At 38.4% G+C, this 22241-nt stretch overlaps 2 protein-coding genes across 2 annotated transcripts; one reads left to right on the top strand and one right to left on the bottom strand.

Moving 5' to 3' along the window:
* Positions 1–4538: 4538 nt before the first annotated feature.
* LOC138959383 (solute carrier family 25 member 16-like) lies at positions 4539–14577 on the bottom strand. The gene is made up of 8 exons (XM_070330831.1): positions 14231–14577; positions 11359–11451; positions 10341–10474; positions 9818–9881; positions 7883–8071; positions 7064–7226; positions 6472–6543; positions 4539–4833 (listed from the first exon to the last, which is right to left on the bottom strand). Exons 1-8 carry the CDS (start codon positions 14310–14312, stop codon positions 4659–4661), a joined length of 972 nt encoding a protein of 323 aa, XP_070186932.1. The 5' UTR covers positions 14313–14577; the 3' UTR covers positions 4539–4658.
* Positions 14578–15560: 983 nt separating this feature from the next.
* LOC138959385 (guided entry of tail-anchored proteins factor CAMLG-like) lies at positions 15561–22210 on the top strand. Its single transcript, XM_070330834.1, has 4 exons — positions 15561–15745; positions 17944–18392; positions 20061–20126; positions 20420–22210. Exons 1-4 carry the CDS (start codon positions 15640–15642, stop codon positions 20591–20593), a joined length of 795 nt encoding a protein of 264 aa, XP_070186935.1. The 5' UTR covers positions 15561–15639; the 3' UTR covers positions 20594–22210.
* Positions 22211–22241: the final 31 nt, after the last annotated feature.

A 22241-nucleotide genomic window follows, 5' to 3' on the forward strand; every position in this document is an offset into this window, starting at 1 on the left:
CCCAACACAGATGTGTCCAGGCTTTTTCATGGATAAAAGTGTCCTTCAACTTGAACACATACCAACATTCAATGGCCTGGCTACTTTCTGTGCAGAGGGGGAAATTTTAGTTGAATTAATATATTAACCAGTGTAAACATGCAAAATCAATTAAGCAAAACATTCCCATAGAATGCAGCCAAGCTGTTAATTTTTGGTATGTGTGGCTCTTATTACATGCAAACGCCTGCACCGACCTGTGTGATGGTTGTCATGACTTTCTTTATTTGGTGTTTAACGTCGTTTTCAACCACGAAGGTTATATCGCGACCGGGAAAGGGGGGAGATGGGATAGAGCCACTTGTCAATTGTTTCTTGTTCACAAAAGCACTAATCAAAAATTTGCTCCAGTTGTCATGACTGGTCTCACAGGAAAGAATGTATGTTTGAAATACATCAATGACACATTGTACACACAAAACATGCATCTATCATACATTCTGAGTTTTTGTTCATTGTGACTCTCAGCTTCAGAACTGAATGGTTTTGTGATGAATACAGTCTTTCAACCATTTAAAAAATGTAATGCAAATCATTTTATAACAAAAATATTTGTATAATGCCCAAATATTGGTTCATAATTAAACACTTTTTGTTAAAGGTAACAGTAATTACACCAGGTAAAAACAGCTTTATCATCATGAAATCATTTTGGGTGAGTGGCAGAATTGTGTTTTTGTGTTCTGATGTGTGATAAATAATGCTTCTCTAAATATGACAATGAAAATATTTTGGTGTGATGTGTTCTAGTGCGAAATGTACTCACTGCAAACTTTTCTTATGTCAGTAAACACAAAACACTGAATGGACCATGAACAGAATATCCATTTTCATTGGTGAAGCACTGCACACTTCAAACTCAAAATCTTCACACTTTTTAACAATGTTTGTCTGAAAAAAAAGTGAGGTTTGAATGAAATATTTCTTTCACTTAAGTTTGATATCTAAATAATAAATGCTTAAAAATAACCATCCTATCCATGACCAAAGAAACTAAAATACATGCATACATCACAATAACAGACATTCACAAGATCACAATAAATTAACCTGATATTTACAATAAACATGACCTGCTGTTGCATTTTTTAAGGAAATGAGTATATCAGTCAAAATGCAAATCATAACTAATAACATTGACAGATGTAAAGCCTTCCAGGCATGATAAAATACACAGGAAAGAAAAATAAAGAGGAATGCAAGTCTGTTTCACATTATACTTGTTTTCCTGCTTTGAGTGTTCACTGTAAGGCCCCCAAAAAAAAGAAGTCTGTTTACGGTATCCCGACCGACCCTATTTTTTCGCGCGACCCTACACTTTTTTTTTGGCATTTGGGGAAAAAAAAAAATCTTTGTTTTTGGGCAAAATAACTTAAAAATATGGTTTTTTGGAAGAAAAAAAAAAAATCCCGACCTACCTTTTTTTTGGCCTATGTTACCGTAAACAGACTTTTTTTTGTGTGTGCCTAAAGTCAATCTCTACAAGAGATTTTCTGGAAGCACACATGAGTTTGGCTACTACAGTGGCAGATGTAACACCCTTTTAAGATTGCAAACAATTTGAGAAATTTGGGAAAGAGGAAATCTTAAAACCAAGATTAAATTGCAAAACAAAACATTGATATGCAGAGAAAATCTCAGAAAACGGGGTCCGAAAAAAGGGTCTAAATAAAAAAAAGGACTTATACAGTAACTTCTCTTCATGTCTTTTGATTCAGTGTCGAAGGCCAGTTAAGACAATCTTTGATCAAATAAGTTAAGCTTTCTTTCAAGACTTGAACAGTTCTAACAAAGGCTTAGCTACAGCTACAATAAATTAATGTTTAACTGCATTTATTTGTTCCAAAGAGGACACAGTAATAGTAAATGAAATTTCGGTGCATTCTTATGTGTAGAAGAATGTCAGTGTGGCAACGCTGCTTAAATTTTATACTGGTGCTAAACATAATAACTTCATCACAACTTAATTCTGTTGGCTTATAAAACCATAAGCTCTGCAATACCGCTTCAGACAGGGAACAAAATGATCTAGTCATAGTAATGGTAATACTACTTTGCCTGTTTCATGGATAACTCTAACAAAGCCATTTTAACATGTTTGACAGGAAAAAAAATTCAACATTTCAGAAATTATACAAAACAATTAATGCAGGATAGTGTAAACTGAACCATATGATATCTTACTCAGGAGACTTGCATTTTGAATGCCGAGGCAAGTTTATGATTTTAAAAAAACAGTGATCAATAACCTGTGATAGCCTTTTACCACTTAAAAGTATATGACATAAGGACCAGATGACGGATAAAATACTGTTCTTTTTTAAAATGTTGTCTGGTTAGCTATCCAACCAAAGGGAGACCTCTTGCATCTGTCTCCACAAAACAAACTCAGATTGGGAGACAAAAATGAAAACACATTTTCTGTAACATTATATTACTTAACATGAAACATTACTATCAAGACTTAACTCTTACACACCCCACTCCCCCCCCCTCCACAACAATATTTGCAATAGCATTATCATCCATTTACCAAACAATTCACATAAAAAACAATTAAAATCTTGGCACTTATTTGAGCTTCTACATCAGTACATGTCATTTTAAGCAATAACTGAAGAATAAGCAATAACTGAAAAATCTACAAGAAATGGGGAAAAAAGATTCTGATGATGTAAGTTTTGATATACAAAAAGTTCACACGCAGTGACATCCTGAGATTTTGCATCAAAGTTTACATTCTACCTGTTTCAGACACTCACCTGTTCCAATTACTTTCATCCAAACAGTTTCAATATACAAATTTCACATAACAAATAAGTCTGTGCTAGAAACTTCACCAACTTCATGGACAACTGAATAACCGGTAAGAGAAAAACATAAATTAAATATATATAATCTCTCCAGATAAAACACACAAACACACACACACACACTTTGACATATACACCTGGAGTTGGCACTTAGTATGTGTGTTATGAAGCATTCACACACACACAATGTATACATGCATGTGTGCATGCTCGCACGCACACACACACACACACACACTTTATAAAAGTTGGTTACAAGATCATTGGGTACAATTAACATTTGCAAGTTCAAAAGAGCATCTTTAAAAAGACCTGATAAATGCTGTTTACAGCCATCCACCCCCATTCTCCCTCCCTGCCCCTCCAACCCTACACATAAAGTAGTATGAAGTTAGCCGATTTGATAAAACAGAAATATCTAGAAGTTATAAAGATGGAAATTATAATGCACATTTTGATTAAACTGATGCCACATTCTGTCACATCTAAAGAAGATTTTGACAGGAAAGCTGATTTCCCATTGTTAAATTAAACCTTAAAAGTGAATGCCTTCTTTAAAACAACTTTCAACATTAAACTGTAGGCATTCAAACCAAACCAGAACCTCTCAATTACCAAACCTTAAATTTCCAAATGAACACAATGAAGCAAATTCGTGTTACTTTTAACAGCATTTTCATCAAGGGAAAAATGTTAACAGGAAAAATGAATGACTGCATGGAAGCAAATGACTGAAACCAGCTGTCTGCCTTAATGATAAAAGATGATAACTACTAAACACAGTGCAAACAAACTATTTCAACTGCAGTTTTTCATCTTGTCAAACTCAATTCCAGCTGTTTTGGCTTAATGCTTATGGATTAAAGGTACCAAATGCAACACACACACACAAACATTCTCTGAAATTGACTAATGTCACACTTAAATAAAATGCCCATATAATGGAGAAAAAAAAACTGTTAAAAAAAGAAAATGTCATGCATTTGTTCAGTGAATTTGAAAAAGTAAAAAAAAATGCATCCCTGATAATATGAGCTGAACTTCTGAAAGTGATCCCCTCCCATGAGAGAGAACAGGGAAAACAAGTTGCGAGATGCAAAATTACTACATTTAGTCAATCTGTTGAACAGTATGAAATTATAATTTTTACCCCCGCAGCCATGCACCAAGAAAGCGCCGAAACATTCACAAAAAAAGCGTGCAGAAAGTGACAAGCCAGTATGGTGGACTTCACAGGAAAGCGCACTTTTCTCTATCCTTTTCAACTTTCTGAGCTTGTTTTTAATCTAAACATAACTTATCTATATGTTTTTGGAATCAGGAAATGACAAAGAACAAGATGCATTCCTTTTTTGATCAATTACTAACATTTTAATTTTATTCAGAATTTTCAGATTTTTAATTACCAACTCATTTCTTAATTTTTAAGCTTCCCAAAAATGATGGTGTGACAGTGCCACCTCAACTTTCACAAAAAGCTGGATATGATGTCATCAAAGACATTTATAAAAAAAATGATAAAAATGCCTGAGGCTATCATTTGCAAGAACTCGCATGTAAAGTTTCATAAAGATCGGTCTAGTAGTATTCTCTAAATCGTTCTGCACACACACACACACACACACACACACACACACACACACACACACACACACACACACACATACACAAACAGACACACACACACACCACCACCCTCGTCTCGATTCCCCCTCTATCTTAAAACATTCAGTCAAACTTTGACTAAATGTAAAAAAGAAGAATTAAAACCAGCTACAACAAATGTGGTCTACACTTGCACCTTCATCATCTGTCAAAACCAGTGTCCAGTCCCAAAAACTGCTTCATCGTTTCGTAGATTGTGAAGGAAACGCCGACCATAGGCATGATGCGTAGATAGTTGACACTCATTCCACGAAATAGTCCTTTCACCACCCCATGATCGTGGTACACAAGAAACAGCACGTTGTACCACCTGCGACTGTTGACACAGAGAAAACTATTATCAGATCAGAGTCACCATCAGTGTTGTTGTTATCATTTATTATCATCACTACTGTGGAATCTCCGTTCAAGACCTCCTCCTTTCAAAAGCATATCTTTTTTTAGATTTATGTTCAGAACATCTGTATATTTACCTCCCTCTTCAACCCTCCCTCTTCTTTGAGACTTGATTTTCTCAGATTTTTGGGTTCCAGGGTATCATTATCACTGTTATCATCATCATTTCAGAAGCTCCACAATTCAGTTAGAATTTGCTAGCTGTCATCGCAGATACAGTAAAAACCTCCCATTTGTGACCTTGACAACTTTCAGAAAAATCGGTTGTAAAATGGAGAGGTCTTTATTGGGAATCACATGTTTTGGACACCCAAACCCATGAAAATGTCCTGGTCATTTCATTAGTAGGAGGTAACTGCTTGTCATTTCACTTCCTGCCTTCCTTTGATATTTGCATTCTTACAAGTTTAAGGAACAGTGGGAAACGTTCCTTAACCTTCACCCGATCACGCGTTGGACTACACAGTGCGGATGATGTGGGTTGTGTACGACCCATACTTTCCAAAGAAGGATTCAATGTAAAAAGTATGGGTCGTACACGACCCACGCCATCCGAACTGGGATACACGTTTTGCCGCCTCTTTGCTGAGTATGGGTCGTGCACGAGCCACGCCATCAGAATAAGGATAAACAACGTAAAATTCCTTTCGTAATTCCATATGGGTTGTCCACGACACACATCATCCAGACTGTGTAGTTCAATTTACGTTATCATTTATTTGTTTGTTTACAAAGATAATCTTTCAAAAGTTGGGCGATGGAAAGGTCGCATAGTGATTAGAGATTACATGAAGTCTCAATTAAAAACTCCACATAGTTTCAGAGATAAAGACGATTTTGTGAGGCTCTGGGTGGTCCACAACCCACAAAGCACGGTGAAGGTTAAAAGCCATTTTGTGAGGCTCTGGGTGGTCCACAACCCACGAAGCACGGTGAAGGTTAAAAGACATTTGCATGCGTGACACACGCTCTCACAGTGATGGCAAACACTTATACACCCAAACCAATACCCCATGATTAGATTTCACATCAGTCAGAATCAAATCACAAGTACTTAAAGATGGACACAGTTGCCTGTAGTAAACTGAGATGAAAGTCTTTATTGACTCATTGGCTGGTTGGTCTGTTGTCAGAAAACGGGAGGTTTAACTATTCGGAGGTCAGTTACAGTGCAAGAGGCATCCGTGTCAAGAAAATCAAAAAGTCGGAAAACGTGACGTTTTGTTCTTGGAAGGGGTCGTTATGGGAGATTGTACTGTACATATGTATATATGCATATTATTTTGAAACTTCAAAGATTAATCAATAACAATAAATCATCTATAAGGGCTTTCCTGCTTGATGCAAGTATTGTCCCGCTGGTTCAAAAATATCAACATGTCTATCACACTGACAAACAAAGTTGTTACATACATGCAGTATGACACAGGTCCTTCAGACAACAAAGAGAAACTTTAAACAAGGTGAAATAATGTCATGATGGAGATTCATGAATAGTGTGACATTGACTTTTAACTACAAAACATCAATCCACAAACATGAGTATGAAAGTGCTCACCCTTCGAACTTGTTGACATCACTGTGCATCTTGCCCACTTGAAGCTGCCGTCGAACAACATCCAGTGGGTATCTAACAACATACACAATGATCAAGTTTATTTAAAGAAGCATGAATGACAACGACAGAGAAACAAAACAGACGGGGGATCGGGAGGTGTATACGTGTGTGAGTGTGTAGGAGTGAGTTAGAGAGAGAGACACACACACACGTGTATTCACATGCACGCACACACAAATTATGAACGCTTACAACAGCTTTGCAAAGGAGACAACCATTACTTCTGACCTGACCAGCACTGCATATACACTAGGCTATTTTTAAGTAAATCTATCAGTATCACTCTAACATGGAGAGAGCAATAAAGTGAGCAAAGAGAGAAAGAAAATGAGAGATACAGAGTTCGTTAGGGGATAGACAGAGAAAGACAGTGACAGACGGAGTGATTGACAGAGAGACAAACAGAGATACAAGAGAGAAAGAAAATGAGCGATACAGAGTTCATGAGGGGAGAGACAGAGAAAGACAGCGACAGACAGACAATGAGAGATAGACAGACAGACGAACAGACCAGCAGAGGGATAGTACTCACGAGACGGTCTGTGCCACAGCGCCTGCCACCCCTCCACACAACAGTTTTGCAGGCACCACCAGCACCAGACCTCCTGTGTTCTGTGGGCACGGACTGCCCACAATGTCTGGGTAGGTGTCTAGGCACCAGTTCTTCAGCATCTCGTAAGAATAAAAGGACAGGCCTAGAGAGACACACATCTAGTCATTAGAAACTGTAAAATCATGCTGAAAGCAAGGATAAAAAGGAACACATAGAATGTGTTTAGTTTAGTTCGTGGGGACAAATGGAGTAGGGCCGTCAAGCCTATAAATTGTCCCATCAATATTAGTTCAACAGTTTGTTTTATTGGGTCTGCATTACTTATTCAAGATTGTTGTGCAAGATTTTTGTTGTTGCTAACTTTCTTGCCATTAATTGAACAGCAAGCTTGTTATTTTTTTCAGTTGCCAAGAGATTGGTTCTGCTTGAATCTAACTTACTATTGCTGCACATGTTGTATGCATTTAGAGCGCTTACACCCCTTTTTTTCTCAGATATACACAGCATGCACAATTATGTCTCAAAGAATCATAGATTTATCCATACATGTACTATGCATGTGTCTGTAGAATGTGTCACGTTAAAAAAAGGTTTGACAATATGTTTGTTAAAGACTTTCTAAGCTGATTGCAAAAATGTAGCACTTGCTTGTAGTTCTTCTTTTATTTCTTCTTATTGAAAAAAAGAGAGAATAACGTTCTAGGAAAATTGCTTTGAAGTAAAACTAATTGAAACATTCCAGGAGAGGCATAAACCCAAAACTTAGCATATTGATAATTCAAACAGCTTCACACTAACCTGAGTAAGGCGCCATCCCTATCATGGAAGGAACCATGCCTCTGAAAAACGGTCGCATTCCACCTTCGGTTAGATGCATTCGTCGTACCATCTCTCTCATGCCAAGCTCCATGGACGGAGATTTCACCTGAAAGGCCAGTCGGGATCTCAAAACATCCAGAGGATACGTCCCCAAAATCGCTGTCAATCCTGTTCAAGGACAGAAATTCAGATGTAGAATTGCACCTTCCTACAGGTATAAATCGCAGTGTAAACCATTGCAACCCTATCCAATCATTTAAATGAAGCTATACACAATGTATACAGTGGAACCTCCTTTTTCAGACCTAACAAAATCTGAAAAAATCAGGTCTTAAAAAGGGGGGAGTCTTAAAGAAGGTCGTCTACATTTTTGCTTTTTTTCAATAATCTTATGGTTAGATTTCGCTAAAAAGTTATGTCAGATGATGGATGAACCATGGGGAAAAAAGTTATAGAAAAAAAATATGTAAAAAAAGATTTTATTTTTGGGTAGCGTGTCACTCACGCTTCCAATATTTTGTTTTCTGTTTACTGAGAACATGTGCTTTGCCTAAAAATACTGACCAATCAAATTCATGTCACTACGCTTATTGCCACGCCCAAACAAGTGCAGCAACAGTTTGACACTGGAGCGCTGTCCACGCTTTTTTTTAAACGCACGAAATGCACGGGATTTGAGAGGAGTTTTGCGCTTGGCATTTTCCAAATAAGGATATCCTACTATGAGTACTACGCTGGAATACTACAATGAATTATCAAACGGCTACACTGGCTTCGTCTTTCCTGATCGAAAGGGGGTGTATTGTTGATATTTGTAGATAATAGACTCTGCATTTTAATGGTCAAATGGCGATTTCGGTATAAAAATGTAGACAAGGACCTTTAAAATGGAGGTAAATTTTACAGAGGTTCTGCGAAAAATGTGAAAAAGCAAGGTCTTAAAAACGGAGGGAGTCTTAAATTGGGTGGTCTTAAAAGGGTTTTTTTACTGTACACCTTTCCTCATGAACAGAACATATGCCAAGATTCAATAGCCGGGCTGCATATTATAAAAGATTTTTGTATCAATAATTTTTTATGATTATCGCCAGAAAAAACAATTAAGTCAGCTCAGGTGACTGCTTCTCAAGGACTTTTATTTTTATGTTACATACAGTACTTATAAGTTGTAAGCTGGCTACATGAAGCAGCATACTACCTTGACTAAGTTCAGGCTGATATTTCCCATAAGACCTAGTCGCCTAGATAGCTGTAAACTAGAGCCTTAAATTGTAACTGAAACACATGTGTTCATGTGTAGCACACACACATATATATTAACTAGAATGAATACCCGCTTCGCCGGGTACCCGGCTTTGCCGGGAAGAAGTAGAGCCGAATGATACCCGGCTTCGCCAGGAAGAAGTAGAGCCGAATACCCAGCTTCGCCGGGTACCCGGCTTCGCCGGGAAGAAGTAGAAGAATACCCGGCTTTGCCGGGATGAAAGCATTGTGGACAGTGACCTTCTAAAAATAGTAACGGGAATATCCGGCTTCGCCGGGATGAAAGCGTTGTGGACAGTGACCTTCTAAAAATAGTAACGGGAATATGGATTGACGCCACACGAAGGAAGGGAGATAAACGCAAAACACTGGAGAAGATAAGGAAGAGTTACTGGGAATGGATCTGGGAAGATGAACAGAAAAACCAAAATCGGTTCAGCGCTGCACGCTGAGAGCACATGTTGAAAATTCTCATTGACCAGGTTGTGTCCGGGGTCTACCTGAATATGCCCACCAAATTTGAAGCAGATCCATCGAGAACTTTGGCCGTGCATCGCGAACACACACACACACACACACAGAGACAGACACAAGTCGTATATATATATATAGATAGAAGACAAACAGGTCGGACATATGGGCATTGCCTACCTGCTAAAGATCCAGCAAACAACTTGTCAATATGTGGATGATTTGGGAAAGCAGGTTTCAGCCACTGCAAAATATGGATAATCTCAGAATTGACAAATTAGCTGCAAACAGAGAACAAATCATGTGCATTCTTTTTTTTTTTTTATATAAACTATGACTACTCTGGTAAACTCACAGCACTCAATAATGAATTATTAATGATATTTTTTTTATTGAAAACAACAAACACGTCAAAAGTTTTTTAATAAATCATTCCATATCAGCTTAATTCAGACATAGACATGATTTTTCACATCCACGGTCAAACTCCAAAAATATATACACAGACAATTCAGGTTCACTAGCTTCAGAAATAGCATAAAGTTCAGAAGCAACAGAAGCCAACGACCAGTCCACCTGGTCAAACAATATCCTGCTGAGACATTTAAGAATGAAACTTCTCAGCTAAATTTATTAACGACTTGCTTTATTGGTTGATTAAGAGCTATCTCAGTATCTGATGTGTAAAATCTGAAATACACACCTTCTTGTATTGTTCAAAGGCAGTGAACTGAATGGCAGCATACGGGAAAATTCTTATCATCTGCACTCCATTGCCTTTGTAGAGACCAGGCACTCCTTCTTTGACCAAAACTTGTTTAAATGTTCCATAGACACCTGGACAAAACATTATCAAATTCAAAACCAAACTAAAATTAGGTCATAAAAAAAAAACTAAGAAAAAGTTTGCGCTTGGAAATGGAAGACATCTCACTTATTTTCACTTATTGTCTAGATGAAAACTACAGCAGTTGAAAGTGATTGCATGACATTAAGTGGTACAGGTGATATCAGAACCCCCGCAATTAGAGAACATCCCCCAACAAAGTAAAGGTCACCTCCTGTTGTCCCTTGTCAACTGATATGTCTTAATTCTTCTTCTTCATTCATTGGTTGAAACTCCCACGATCTTTTATGTGTATGGCCATTCAGGCAGTCATACGCCCCTTTCGGGGGAAGCATGCATGGTATTTATGTGTTTTTATAACCAACCGAACTCTGACATGGATTAAAGAATCTTTTCCGTGTGCAGTGGTCGTGTGCTTGCGTGTACCAACAAAGGGGGATAAGGACTAGCAGGTTTGTACATAAGTTCACCTGGGAGATTTGAAAAATCTCAACCCTTAACCCACAAGACGTCGCCAGGATTCGAACCCACAACCTTACTCGTGGGAGGCTGGCGTCTTAACCACTAGGCCACTGCGCCCGTCGAGTTGATATACATGTATGAACTAGACAAAAGTACACCTTGAGACTTTGTTATTTTTTAGTTGAACGTTTGTAACACTTCTGTCCTCTTCTTTCATGTTAAACTTAAAGTACACCTGTCATGATGGGGCAGCTACAATGTGGGGACACTTTTGTTTATCCTAATCATATTCTCTCATCAGAGGTACCAATGTATATGAAACATTTCAAGAGATTTTAAAACAGAATGTGAACTTCACGCAATATACATCTGCAATTGCAAATAGCCACAGAGGACAAGTTTGAAATTTTACCGAGATCTTTGAAGTGTGTGTTCTGAGCTTGCATGAGGATCTTCACACGATCCAGAGGTGCCACTGTAGATTTTGCACAACATCCCGCTACCCCTGAAAATATAACAAAAAAATGATAGAATCAAAACTTTGAGGACATTTTGAGACTTTAAAAATGCACAGATTCATACATTCTACTGCCAAAACAACATTCCTTTGGCCCTATTTCCTGATCATCTGATGACATAGCCATGATGCCCGGTAATATTAGTCTGTTCTAACAAAAAAACCACTGAAAACTTCAACAGAAAATAAGATATTCTGTCCTTAAAGTTAAATCATGATATATATTATATATATTTATTAAAATCATAACTAATAATATCTGCAATTTTCACCTTTATTTTCTTGTTTGTGTCAGGATTTGCGATGGAGCGGAAGTTATAAAACTAAAAGCAAGTGAACTGATACAAACACATAAATAATGGTTGAAATGGCATAAATCAGGGATGATTTCAAACAAACATGTCAAATGACATTATTTAAAGATCTTCTTTTTCGTTCATGGTCTGAAACTACCACAATTTCTACCCCACCACTTAGGCAGCTATACCCCATATTGGGGGGATGCAAGCTTGGTATATTTAGTATATATTACGTGTTACTATCACCTACGTAACTCTGTCATGGATTACAGGGTCCTTTGTATGTGCATTTGCCTGGTCTTGCATAATAATGGTTGGGTTTCGAACCCACGACCTTCTGTTTGGGAAGCTGGCATCTTATCCACTAGGTCACTGCAGTTCTTTTAGATGGGTTTTTTTTCTGAGAAAAGTAGTACCCTGGCCATGCAAGAAGCCTTTTCATTTAATTTCAAGGCTGCTGCCGGGATCAGTTAATTGAAGTTAGCTGAGTTAGTCGGTTATAAATTTTATATGAATGGCATAGTCAGAATTAGGAACTACAACTATGAAGAACGAAAGATCCGTACCTATGGGCCTTATTTCTCTGCACACCATTCTAACAATGATTCGAATGAAGGAATGCTGACTAAAACAGTGAAAGTTGAAACGCACTGGCTATACACGCACTCGGAGTGTATACAGGGGTCAGAATCTTGTATATACTACGGCGTTAATTTGCCATTCGACACCACTTAGCGATAGAAACGCAGAGCAGTTGATTATATAATATAAGACTCATAAGAGTACAGTAAAACCTGCATCTAGCGGACCCTTATTTCGGCGGACACCTTAGCATAACGGACAATTCAAGTGAGGACGGATGTATTTTACTCTCAAAAACACCTTAAAAGAGCGAACACCTCAAAGGCGTGGACGCGGACACCCTTTTTTGGTCCCGATTGGGTTCGTTACTTGTCAACAACGGACAAACCCTTGAAGCAGACAGCTTTTAGCAGACGCTGGTCCGCCATCTTGGTTCTGCAAATACAATCTTGCTGGCGATGTGAACGCGCGAGAAGCCAATGACAGCACTTGAAAGAAGTTGATTTTTGTATGGTGCACGCTCATTGGTCGATGCCGTGAACTCACAAACATTTCGGGTTTCTACTTTCTGTACTGTGATGCATCTTCGTGTCATCCTTCGTCTTCGTCTCATCATGCCAAAACGAAAAAATTTGACTTTAGAAGAGAGAGTCGATGTCATAAAGACCGTTCGAAAAGTTGCTGATGAGCTGAATTGAGGAAAAACTCAAATTTCCAACATAAAAGCTGATCGAACACAAATTCTCAGTCAGTGGGACTCCGGTGCCAGATCGACGGCAAAATGTGTTAAGAGAAGAAAAACAACCTATGACGAGTTGAACGAAGAACTCTTCGAGTGGTTTTCAACAGCTCGATCAAAGAATCTTCCAGTGAATGGCCCATTGCTTCAGATAAGAAACCGATTGCACCTCACTCTCTCTCTCTCCTGTTCTTTGAACAAAAAACAAAAACAAAAACAAAAAAAACTTGAGGGCTTCAAAACTTTGAGTTTTAATAATCACTGTGGCAAAAAAGAATCAGTGACTGTTGGGTGTTTTTTTTCTCCAAAAAAATGTTGGCGCATTCATATTCATAAGAAAGGACACCTTGCTACAAAGGACAGTGGCAAGGCTCCCCAAGAGCGTCCTTTGCTCGCAGGTTTTACTGTACAAAGAAACGAAAAACAATCTGATGCTGCACGGCCTTTGCTGTAACGTAGATTACATTTTCGGGGTGTACTTAAAAGACCGGACACTGAACCACATCAACACTCAGAGCGTCATTCGGCGCCATTTTGCTTAATAGGTACGCTTCACTTTCGATTCATGGTATCAAAATATGCTGGGAACAAACACAGACAAAAACAAACACACACACGAAACTGATGCTTCAGTGCCTTCACGGCAGTTTATTGTCGGAGTTTGGAACACACTTTGCACTTTGAGTGTGTTTCGACCTAGAAACGGTTGTATACTATGTGAATGTACATTATTTACCAACCCTCGACACTCCGAAAAGAGATAGCGGAAGTCCATACGTCAGACTGATTTTTCATTGGCTACTCAGTTCCTAACGACTTGTTAGGGGGCATTTCATTGGCTACAGATTTGTAACAGAGCTTTTCATTGTCGGAGTGTATACAGACCCATTGATCCTGTATACACTCAGAGTGCGTATAGCTTTTCCCAAGTTGAAACATTCCAGTTAGCCTATATAATAATAATAATAATAATAATGGTTATTTATACGCGCACACCTTCCCAAAGGGAAGCTCGTGGCGTTTACAAAGGCGCTTCATGCATACACTCGTACATAACAATCTCACAACCTTACATTCCACACAATCAACCGTACAAAAAATAATAATAATATCAGTACATTTGCAAAATCAATAAAGATTCCCTTACCTCCCGCCAAGAGCGTCTTCGCAGTTCTTGAAGTAAGTGCACGATTTATCTTATCTAATCTGTCATTTTCATCTCCTTTCATTGCTTTAGTTACAGTGGCAGACGATCACTACAAACTCAGGTGTGTTGTTGTCCTTGGTGGCGTATACAGCATGAAATCGAAAGAAGACATCGGTGTCACTCATGCCTTTGGTCTACACAAATCTTCAAGCGCTTGATCAACTTAACATCTACATGATGAGTTGCAGTTTAACTTAAAATTTCCGGCTCAGCATTAAAAGCCGCATGAGGTCTTCTCTGTGATGCACTTAGAAGAAAACTTTTTCACTTTTCCTTTCCCGAGAGAAAGGGTCTTTCAGAACCGGAAGTTGTACATTATTGCCCAGAGCTAGTTGAAAAAATAAAGCCAAGAGATGCTGTCATCAACAAAAACATATATTTGCGTTAGCTCTAGCAACGAGTTAGAACATGTAGTGATTTCAATAATCTGTCATCATAAAAGCAGCAATTTCAATGAAGATGTCTAAATGCGAAACTGACAGTAGCAAGTCTCTTATCATCTTTTAACTACTATACTACACAAATAATCACAAAATACACTTAACCCGTCCATATTCACTATGCCATGTCTGTAGAAGATTTACAGGTATATATAAACACTCAGAGGCAAAAATAATAGTGAATCTGAGAATGCTTGTTTTTTGTGTGTATATATAATCGCACTGGCGACACGCACTCCGAGTGTATATTATATATTTGCTGCTTCTCAGCCTTTTACAGTATCCGAATCGACACGTCGTTTCCCGATTCACTTGATTATGTACACAGACAAACAGCTGTCAGACAGACAGACAGACAGACAGACAGACACACACACAACACACTGCACACACACACAACACAGTGACACACACATACAGTGACACCGTAGTACACACACACACACACACACATAGACACACCAGGGGCGGATAGGGGGGAGGGGGATTACAGGGGTTCAGGACCCCCCCCCCCCCCGGCTGTCCCCCGCCCAAAGATTTAATACTAACTTTAAAAGAAATAATGAGTGGCTGCTGACACCAGTTGCTCATGTTTAAAATCAAGGATAAGCCATAAATTGTTTATAATATAGCTAAAACTCTTCAGCTTCAGGGGGGCTTTGCTCCCCAGACCCCCCTGTACCCCACATAGGGTCTACCCCTGGACCCCAGTTTGTAACCCCCCCCCCTCAGGCTTAACTGCTCCGCCCCTGCACACACACACACACGACATAAAACCAGATTCAGATATTTTTCTTTGTGAGCGTTTCTGGTAAAACGATACCCATCAAAGTCGTTCTGCTTTCCGAACAAGACACAGGCTCCGTGGAACAAGATAATCTTCTTCAGCTGGAAGACAACTTGTGTGAAATGGCAGACGCAGAAGCCCGAAGAGAAGCACGCCGACGCAAGATTCTTCAAAATTCAGAAAATCGATTGAATCGAGTGCTTGGAAATTCTGAGGTCGTCGAAAATGGTAATTTTGTTCGAATGGACTATCAGGCCTAAAAAAAAAATAGGTGTGGTTACGGTAACCCGACCTACCCTATTTTTAGGGGCCGACCCTATAACTTTTTATTACATTTGTAAAAAAAAAACAAAAACAAACAAACAAGAAAACGAGTGCAGAAAACGCAATGAAAGCGAAAGCGCCTGAGTCGCACACTTATTTCCCTGTCAAGTAGGTTTAATTTGTACACATTAGAAAAAAAAGTTGAAAAAAAAGTGGTTGCCTACCTTCCTACCCTATTTTATTTGGCTATGTTACCGTAACCACACCTTTTTTTGTTTTGCCTCATGATTATGGAGGCAGACCACAGGCGGAAGGTATCGTCCACTGGACTACTACTATCACAGAAAAGTCTTTCTGTGATAGTAGTAGATCTAGTCCAGTGGACGATACCTTCCGCCTGTGGGCAGACTTGCACCGTGATTACTGTGGAGTACATTGCTGGGAAGAACTTTGGCTGTTTACGATCTGCTCAAAAGTCTGCATGCTTTTTATCTCAGAACGTTGCTACTCAAAAATTGTAAAAGTTTGAAGTGCTCAGACAGTGGGAAGAAGTGAAAGTAGCATTCATTTTGAGCAGATTTCAATTTTCATGTCTTTTTAAAATTTTATATTTAGTTAATAGTAATACTTCATTACTTGACTGAACGTATAACCGTAGACTTGGGAATACGCAACTAGAGTTCCAACGCTTAAATTTAACAAAGAAGAAAAATCACTTGACCAGGCACAAAGGTGTCTCCATCTAAATCTCATTGGCTGCGTCCTTTTTACATTTAGTCTTGTTTTGACTAAATGTTTTAACATAGAGGGGGAGACGAGGGTCGTGGTGTGTCTGTGCGTGTGTGTGTGTAGAGCGATTCAGAGTAAACTACTGGACCGATCTTCATGAAATTTTACATGAGAGTTCCTGGGTATGATATCCCCAGACGTTTTTTTCATTTTTTCGATAAATGTCTTTTATGACGTCGTATCCGGCTATTTGTAAAAGTTGAGGCGGCACTGTCACACCTTCATTTTTCAATCAAATTGATTGAAATTTTGGCCAAGCATTCTTCAACGAAGGCCGGACTTTGGTATTGCATTTCAGCTTGGAGGCTTAAAAACTAATTGATGATTTTGGTCATTAAAAATCTGAAAATTGTAATTAAAATTATTTCTTTATAAAACGATCCAAAATTACTTTTATGTTATTCTTCATCATGTTCTGATTCCAAAAACATATAAATATGTTATATTCGGATTAAAAACAAGCTCTGAAAATTAAAAATATAAAAATTATGATTAAAATAAAATGTCCGAAATCGTTTTAAAAAACAATTTCATCTTATTCCTTGTCGGTTCCTGATTCCAAAAACATATAGATATGATATGTTTGGATTAAAAACACGCTCAGAAAGTAAAAACGAAGAGAGGTACAGTAAAGCGTGCTATGCAGCACAGCGCAACCGCTACCGCGCTAAACAGGCTCGTCACTTTTACTGCCTTTTGCACTAGCGGCGGACTACGGTCATTGTGAAAAAATGCAGTGCGTTCAGTTTCATTCTGTGAGTTCCACAGCTTGACTAAATGTAGTAATTTTGCCTTTCGCGACTTGTTTTTTCTTGAGTAAAGTGGTTGTCTACAACACGTAGCTTTGCTTGTTGTGTGACTGATACATCTTATAAACTTGACGTTTGTGTTGTCGATTTAAACTCGGTGATTATCGGTTCTTTCTTTCTTTCTTTATTTGGTGTTTAACGTCGTTTTCAACCACGAAGGTTATATCGCGACGGGGTGATTATCGGTTATAACATTAACATTTAACAATGGCATATCACTGTCTGTAGCATTCTTGAAAACAGGGTGACAAATTTTCACGCTTTCACCTTGTTTAGATATATATGCAATGTATCTTTTGCGTTGTTTCACTTGCCAGCCGGGCAACCTGCCAGATGGTTTCTACTAGCCGGGCGGATTTTTCACTTGCCCCTTGCGACCGGGCGGACGATTTAGCCATACCTACTCTGTCCCTGACTGAAGCTAAAATTATGCTCTTGCTTACTTCTTGAAGAGCTGACTATTTAAGCTTTCAGTAAGAGCGGTATACGCATCATGATAACACTAAGTTTTAACAGATCTCTAAAAGTGAGATATTATATTAAAAAAAATGTTTTCTCTCGCAGAGCCAGCTAAAAGTTTGGATGGGATCCCAAGCTTTGGCCTGCAGCAAGACAGTTCAGGGAATGCTTTCAACAGCAGCAGTTTACTAGGCTGCCCGTTGCCAGTGGAAGATCCAACAAACAGAATAAAACGCACATCAGAAACAACTGAACCCATTGAATCTGAAGCCTCAGCAGCCAGTGTCAGGCAGAGGACACAAAGAACAACTCCAGCAAATGACCAGCAGCCAGCACCGAAAGTGACCACAGAAGCCAATGGTCCAGGGAAATCATTTCCCGGAACCAGCACGCATGGGAATGGATTGGAAAGCATCCCTGGAATTGGAAAAGAAGTGTCTGCCGACACTGACCCCGTCAAAGTGTTGGATCTGATGAGGTGTGGAGGGTGTTTGCTGACTGCGTTTTTCACACGTTGGGCACTCAGCTTTGGCTTAGGAATCCTTTTCTTTGAGGTGAAGTTTGTGTGTGTGCTTGCCTTCTGTTTATCATTTGTTTGCTTTTTGTTGTTGTTGTTTCTTGACTGATAATGATATGACATGAAATGATATGATATGATATGATATGAACTGTGTTGAAATGTTCAGGTTCAGAGCTGACCTCAATCCCATAAGCTAATGTTCTGGCAGAAGTGAGGACTTCAAATTTAAATGTTAAGATCTGTGGCTGTGTTTTAAATTGTAAACATAGTACATATCAATTACCATGGTTCTCTGATTGCAAATGTTGTGATGGACTTTAAAATTGTTAAACAGCAGGCTTATAAATGATTCAAGTAGGAAATAACCCTGAAGTGTTGTCTCATTTCATTATTTTGGTGACTTAGTGTGTTTTATTCATAGTCATACTATGTAAAGCGCAGAGAACATGGATCTTAATCTTATTGTTCGGCCTCTCATCATTATTGTTATTATTTGGTATTAGTCTCACATATATTTATATTCATAATGAAAATGAGGTAACGTTTGGAACACAGGAGTTGCAGAAAACCAATTTTTAGTCATAGCACATCGAAAATAGATATATATCGTTACAGCGAGCAAATAGATTGTTTATGTTTCCAGATAAACTTTTTGCTCTCTGGTAAGCGCATAGTGCTTTTAGTTATGCGCTATAGAAATCTCCTTCACTCTTACCAGTTCGCTCCCTTACCCATCGTAAGCAAGCTTACGATGCCCCCCCTGTAGTTTTCCACTGACCAATTATCTAATTATCGAAAAAAAATAATTGTTATTTTACATTGGATGGGTCGGACAGTGGATAAACTCATATGTTAGACAGAAACAAGCTGGGTTTTTGTTATAAGTTAGTTATAGGAATGCATTATTAGGCAAAAACAAAAACAAAAGTCTGTTAACGGTAACATAGGCCAATAAAATAGGGTCGGTAGGTCGGGACTTTTTTTTTTTTTTTTTCCCCAAAAAAACCCCCATATTTTTAAGTTATTAGACCAAAAAACAGACCTTTTTTTTTTCTTTCCAAAAAAACATTTTTAAGTTATTTTGCCAAAAAATGTATTTATTTATTTATTTAATTTTTTTCCCAAATGCCCAAAAAAAGTCTAGGGTCGCGGGAAAAAATAGGGTCGGTCGGGATACCGTAAACAGACTATTTTTTTGGTGTGCCTTAGGCATGCGTATGTCATGAAACGTCCAACTTTGAAATTTGGGTGGGGGTATTCAGGTGACAATAACTTTTTTGTTTATCAGCAAAACTCAATAAAACTTTGCTATCTTATGTAAAATGAATGCCAAAACAGACTAGTTAGCAGCATATCTAAAATAAACTGAACACAAAAAAAATGTTTTCTTTAAGCTTTGTGTTTGTCACGTGTTCCAAAAAATGGGCGTACAAATTTCAACAAAAATCATGTTGTCACCCCCATAACATTTTTTACCTTTAAAGATAGCACAATTCTCTTTGCAAATATGAAAAGCTTATTCATTTTCCTTTCATTTGATATATAACTTTCTATATTTCATTTAGAATATGACCCCAGATAGCCACTCGGCAAGTAGGCACCAACAGCACTGTAAAATATGCCCTAAAACCCCCGAACTGGTAAGAGTTAATAAATAAAATCATTCAGTGGATGGATTATAAAATGTTCTGTTCTATTTCAGTTGGTGCTTGTTCCATTCATTCTTCTGGAAGGATCTCTGTACTATTTTCAGACCATGCACATGAAGGTAAACGCAAGAAATGAAATCTTTTTGTGTCCTTTTGAACAAACTGAGAGTCATCAGAGTATGTGGAAGCATTTGAAAGAAGAGAAGTTGTTTCATGTAAGAGTGTGTGTGTGAGAGCTGAGAGAGATGTATGTTAGATCTGTGTGATGTATGTTGGTTGTGTGTGCATGTGATGTTCTCCGAGTGAACGAGATGAGAATGTCGGAGCAAAAAGAAACTGTAAGGGTTGTGAGCACTCTCTAACATAAACCACTTGAATCTGAGTGTACATCTCATTCGATTTATTTTTCCAGGACATTCAGCTGCCTCACAGGAGTTCCATGATATCCTATGCCCTTCTGTTGTCGGGCATGAAACCAGAGGTGATCACCAAGTACAACGCTATCATGGGCTACATCAGTGCTGGCAGCGAAGATTTTGCACTCTACCTGTTCACCTTTTTGCTCTCCCATGCTGTGATAGCGTAAACTCTTTGTTGATGGTAGCTACAATTGTTGACAGGAATAGAGGAAAGATTGACCAGTTACAGAAATAACCATTTGTGCAAGGAGAACATAATGTGAAGACTTTACACCCTAGTCACAAGACCATTCATTGGCATTGCATTTTATGGTGGTTGTTGGCATTATGAATGATTTTTGTTGTTGTTGGATTGACTTTTCAGCAAAAGTAAGTGCATATTTATGAAGCAAAAAAATAAACTCATAGCTTGTGTGCCATGGTTTGTCAGTAAGTGGCCTGTCAGTTTTGCATATTTTGTTAAATTAAGTTTGTAAGTAGATTTAGGTTGGAGTTAGTTATTATTTATCTATTTACTGTTAAAGTATTACTGGTGTTCTGTTATTGTTCTTTAAATTGTGAATAAGGTGGGCATTGTTTAGGATTTCTGACAACTATATTATATCAAAGAATATCATATATATATATCTAAGTCAGACATTTTGATTTTGTAGGATTAATGTGTACTGCAAATGAAATACCAGTTTTGGGACATGGGGATGCAGTAAATGATATGGAGGGTCTAATGGAGCTTTATCAATTTTCTGCTTCTTTACTTTCAATTTGTTATAGCTTGTGTGACCACGGTGGGCACCATCAAGATTAATTTTCCTGAGACCAAAGGGATTTTTTTTTTTCATTACTTTATTGTCCCATTGCTGGGAAATTCGGGTCGCTTCCTCCCAGTGGAAAGCTAGCAGCAACGGAGTCGCGCTACCAAGGTGTCTGCGTGTTTAGGTGTATTCAGCCACCTGCACTTATGGTAGAATGACCAAGGTCTTTTACATGCCATTGTGATGACACGGGGGTGGGATATGGCTTCCGTCTCTGGGTCTGCACATTAAGTTGACCCGTGTCCGTCCTGGCCCGAATTCGAACCTGCAACCTTCCGATCACAAGTCCAGTGCTCTACCAACTGAGCTACCGGGATAGATCTTTGTGTTAACCAGGGAGAAAAAGCTGTGCAATACTGTTTATAAAAATGTTGATCACAAACAAACCATAGGCATAGGGGTACAGAGATGTTTGAATGGTTTGTCAGTAATGCTAGTGTGTGTGGATGAGAGGTTGATAGTGTTTGAGCAGACTATGACCCACATTTTCAGTGTGTTTGAGCCGACTATGGCCTAAACCAAATTTACAGTGTGTTTGCGCATAGTCTATATGACCCACATTATTATTTTATTTTTTTTGGTGCTGCTTTGTCTCACATCTGTGCCTTAAACATCATGGAGATATGCAAGTATAGAGGTGTGCATTTTTGTGTGCTGATTGGGATCAACATCAAAGCCATCATCTTCAACATTACCCACTATGAGATAAGCATTTGCAGTTTTGCATTGTGACTGAACATTTCCATTCCATCTTATTCCGAGACGATAGAAAAATTACCATGTATGATTTGTATTTTGTCGGTTTTTCTTCTTTGTTCCTTCGGATGGCTTTTTCTTTTTCTTAATTTTGTCACTTCAGTTAGAAAGCATCCGTTTCATATGTAATGTTATTCCTAAGTTAGATGAAACCCTGTTGCTGATGACTAGTTGATGTGTGCAGTAATTCATTTTCAAATAAAGTCTTTGGACGTCCTTGACTGTTGTTCCATTTCTGGGGGTAAAC

This window comes from Littorina saxatilis, linkage group LG2 (genome assembly GCF_037325665.1).
Source record: "Littorina saxatilis isolate snail1 linkage group LG2, US_GU_Lsax_2.0, whole genome shotgun sequence".
NCBI classification, from domain to species: Eukaryota; Metazoa; Mollusca; class Gastropoda; order Littorinimorpha; family Littorinidae; genus Littorina; species Littorina saxatilis.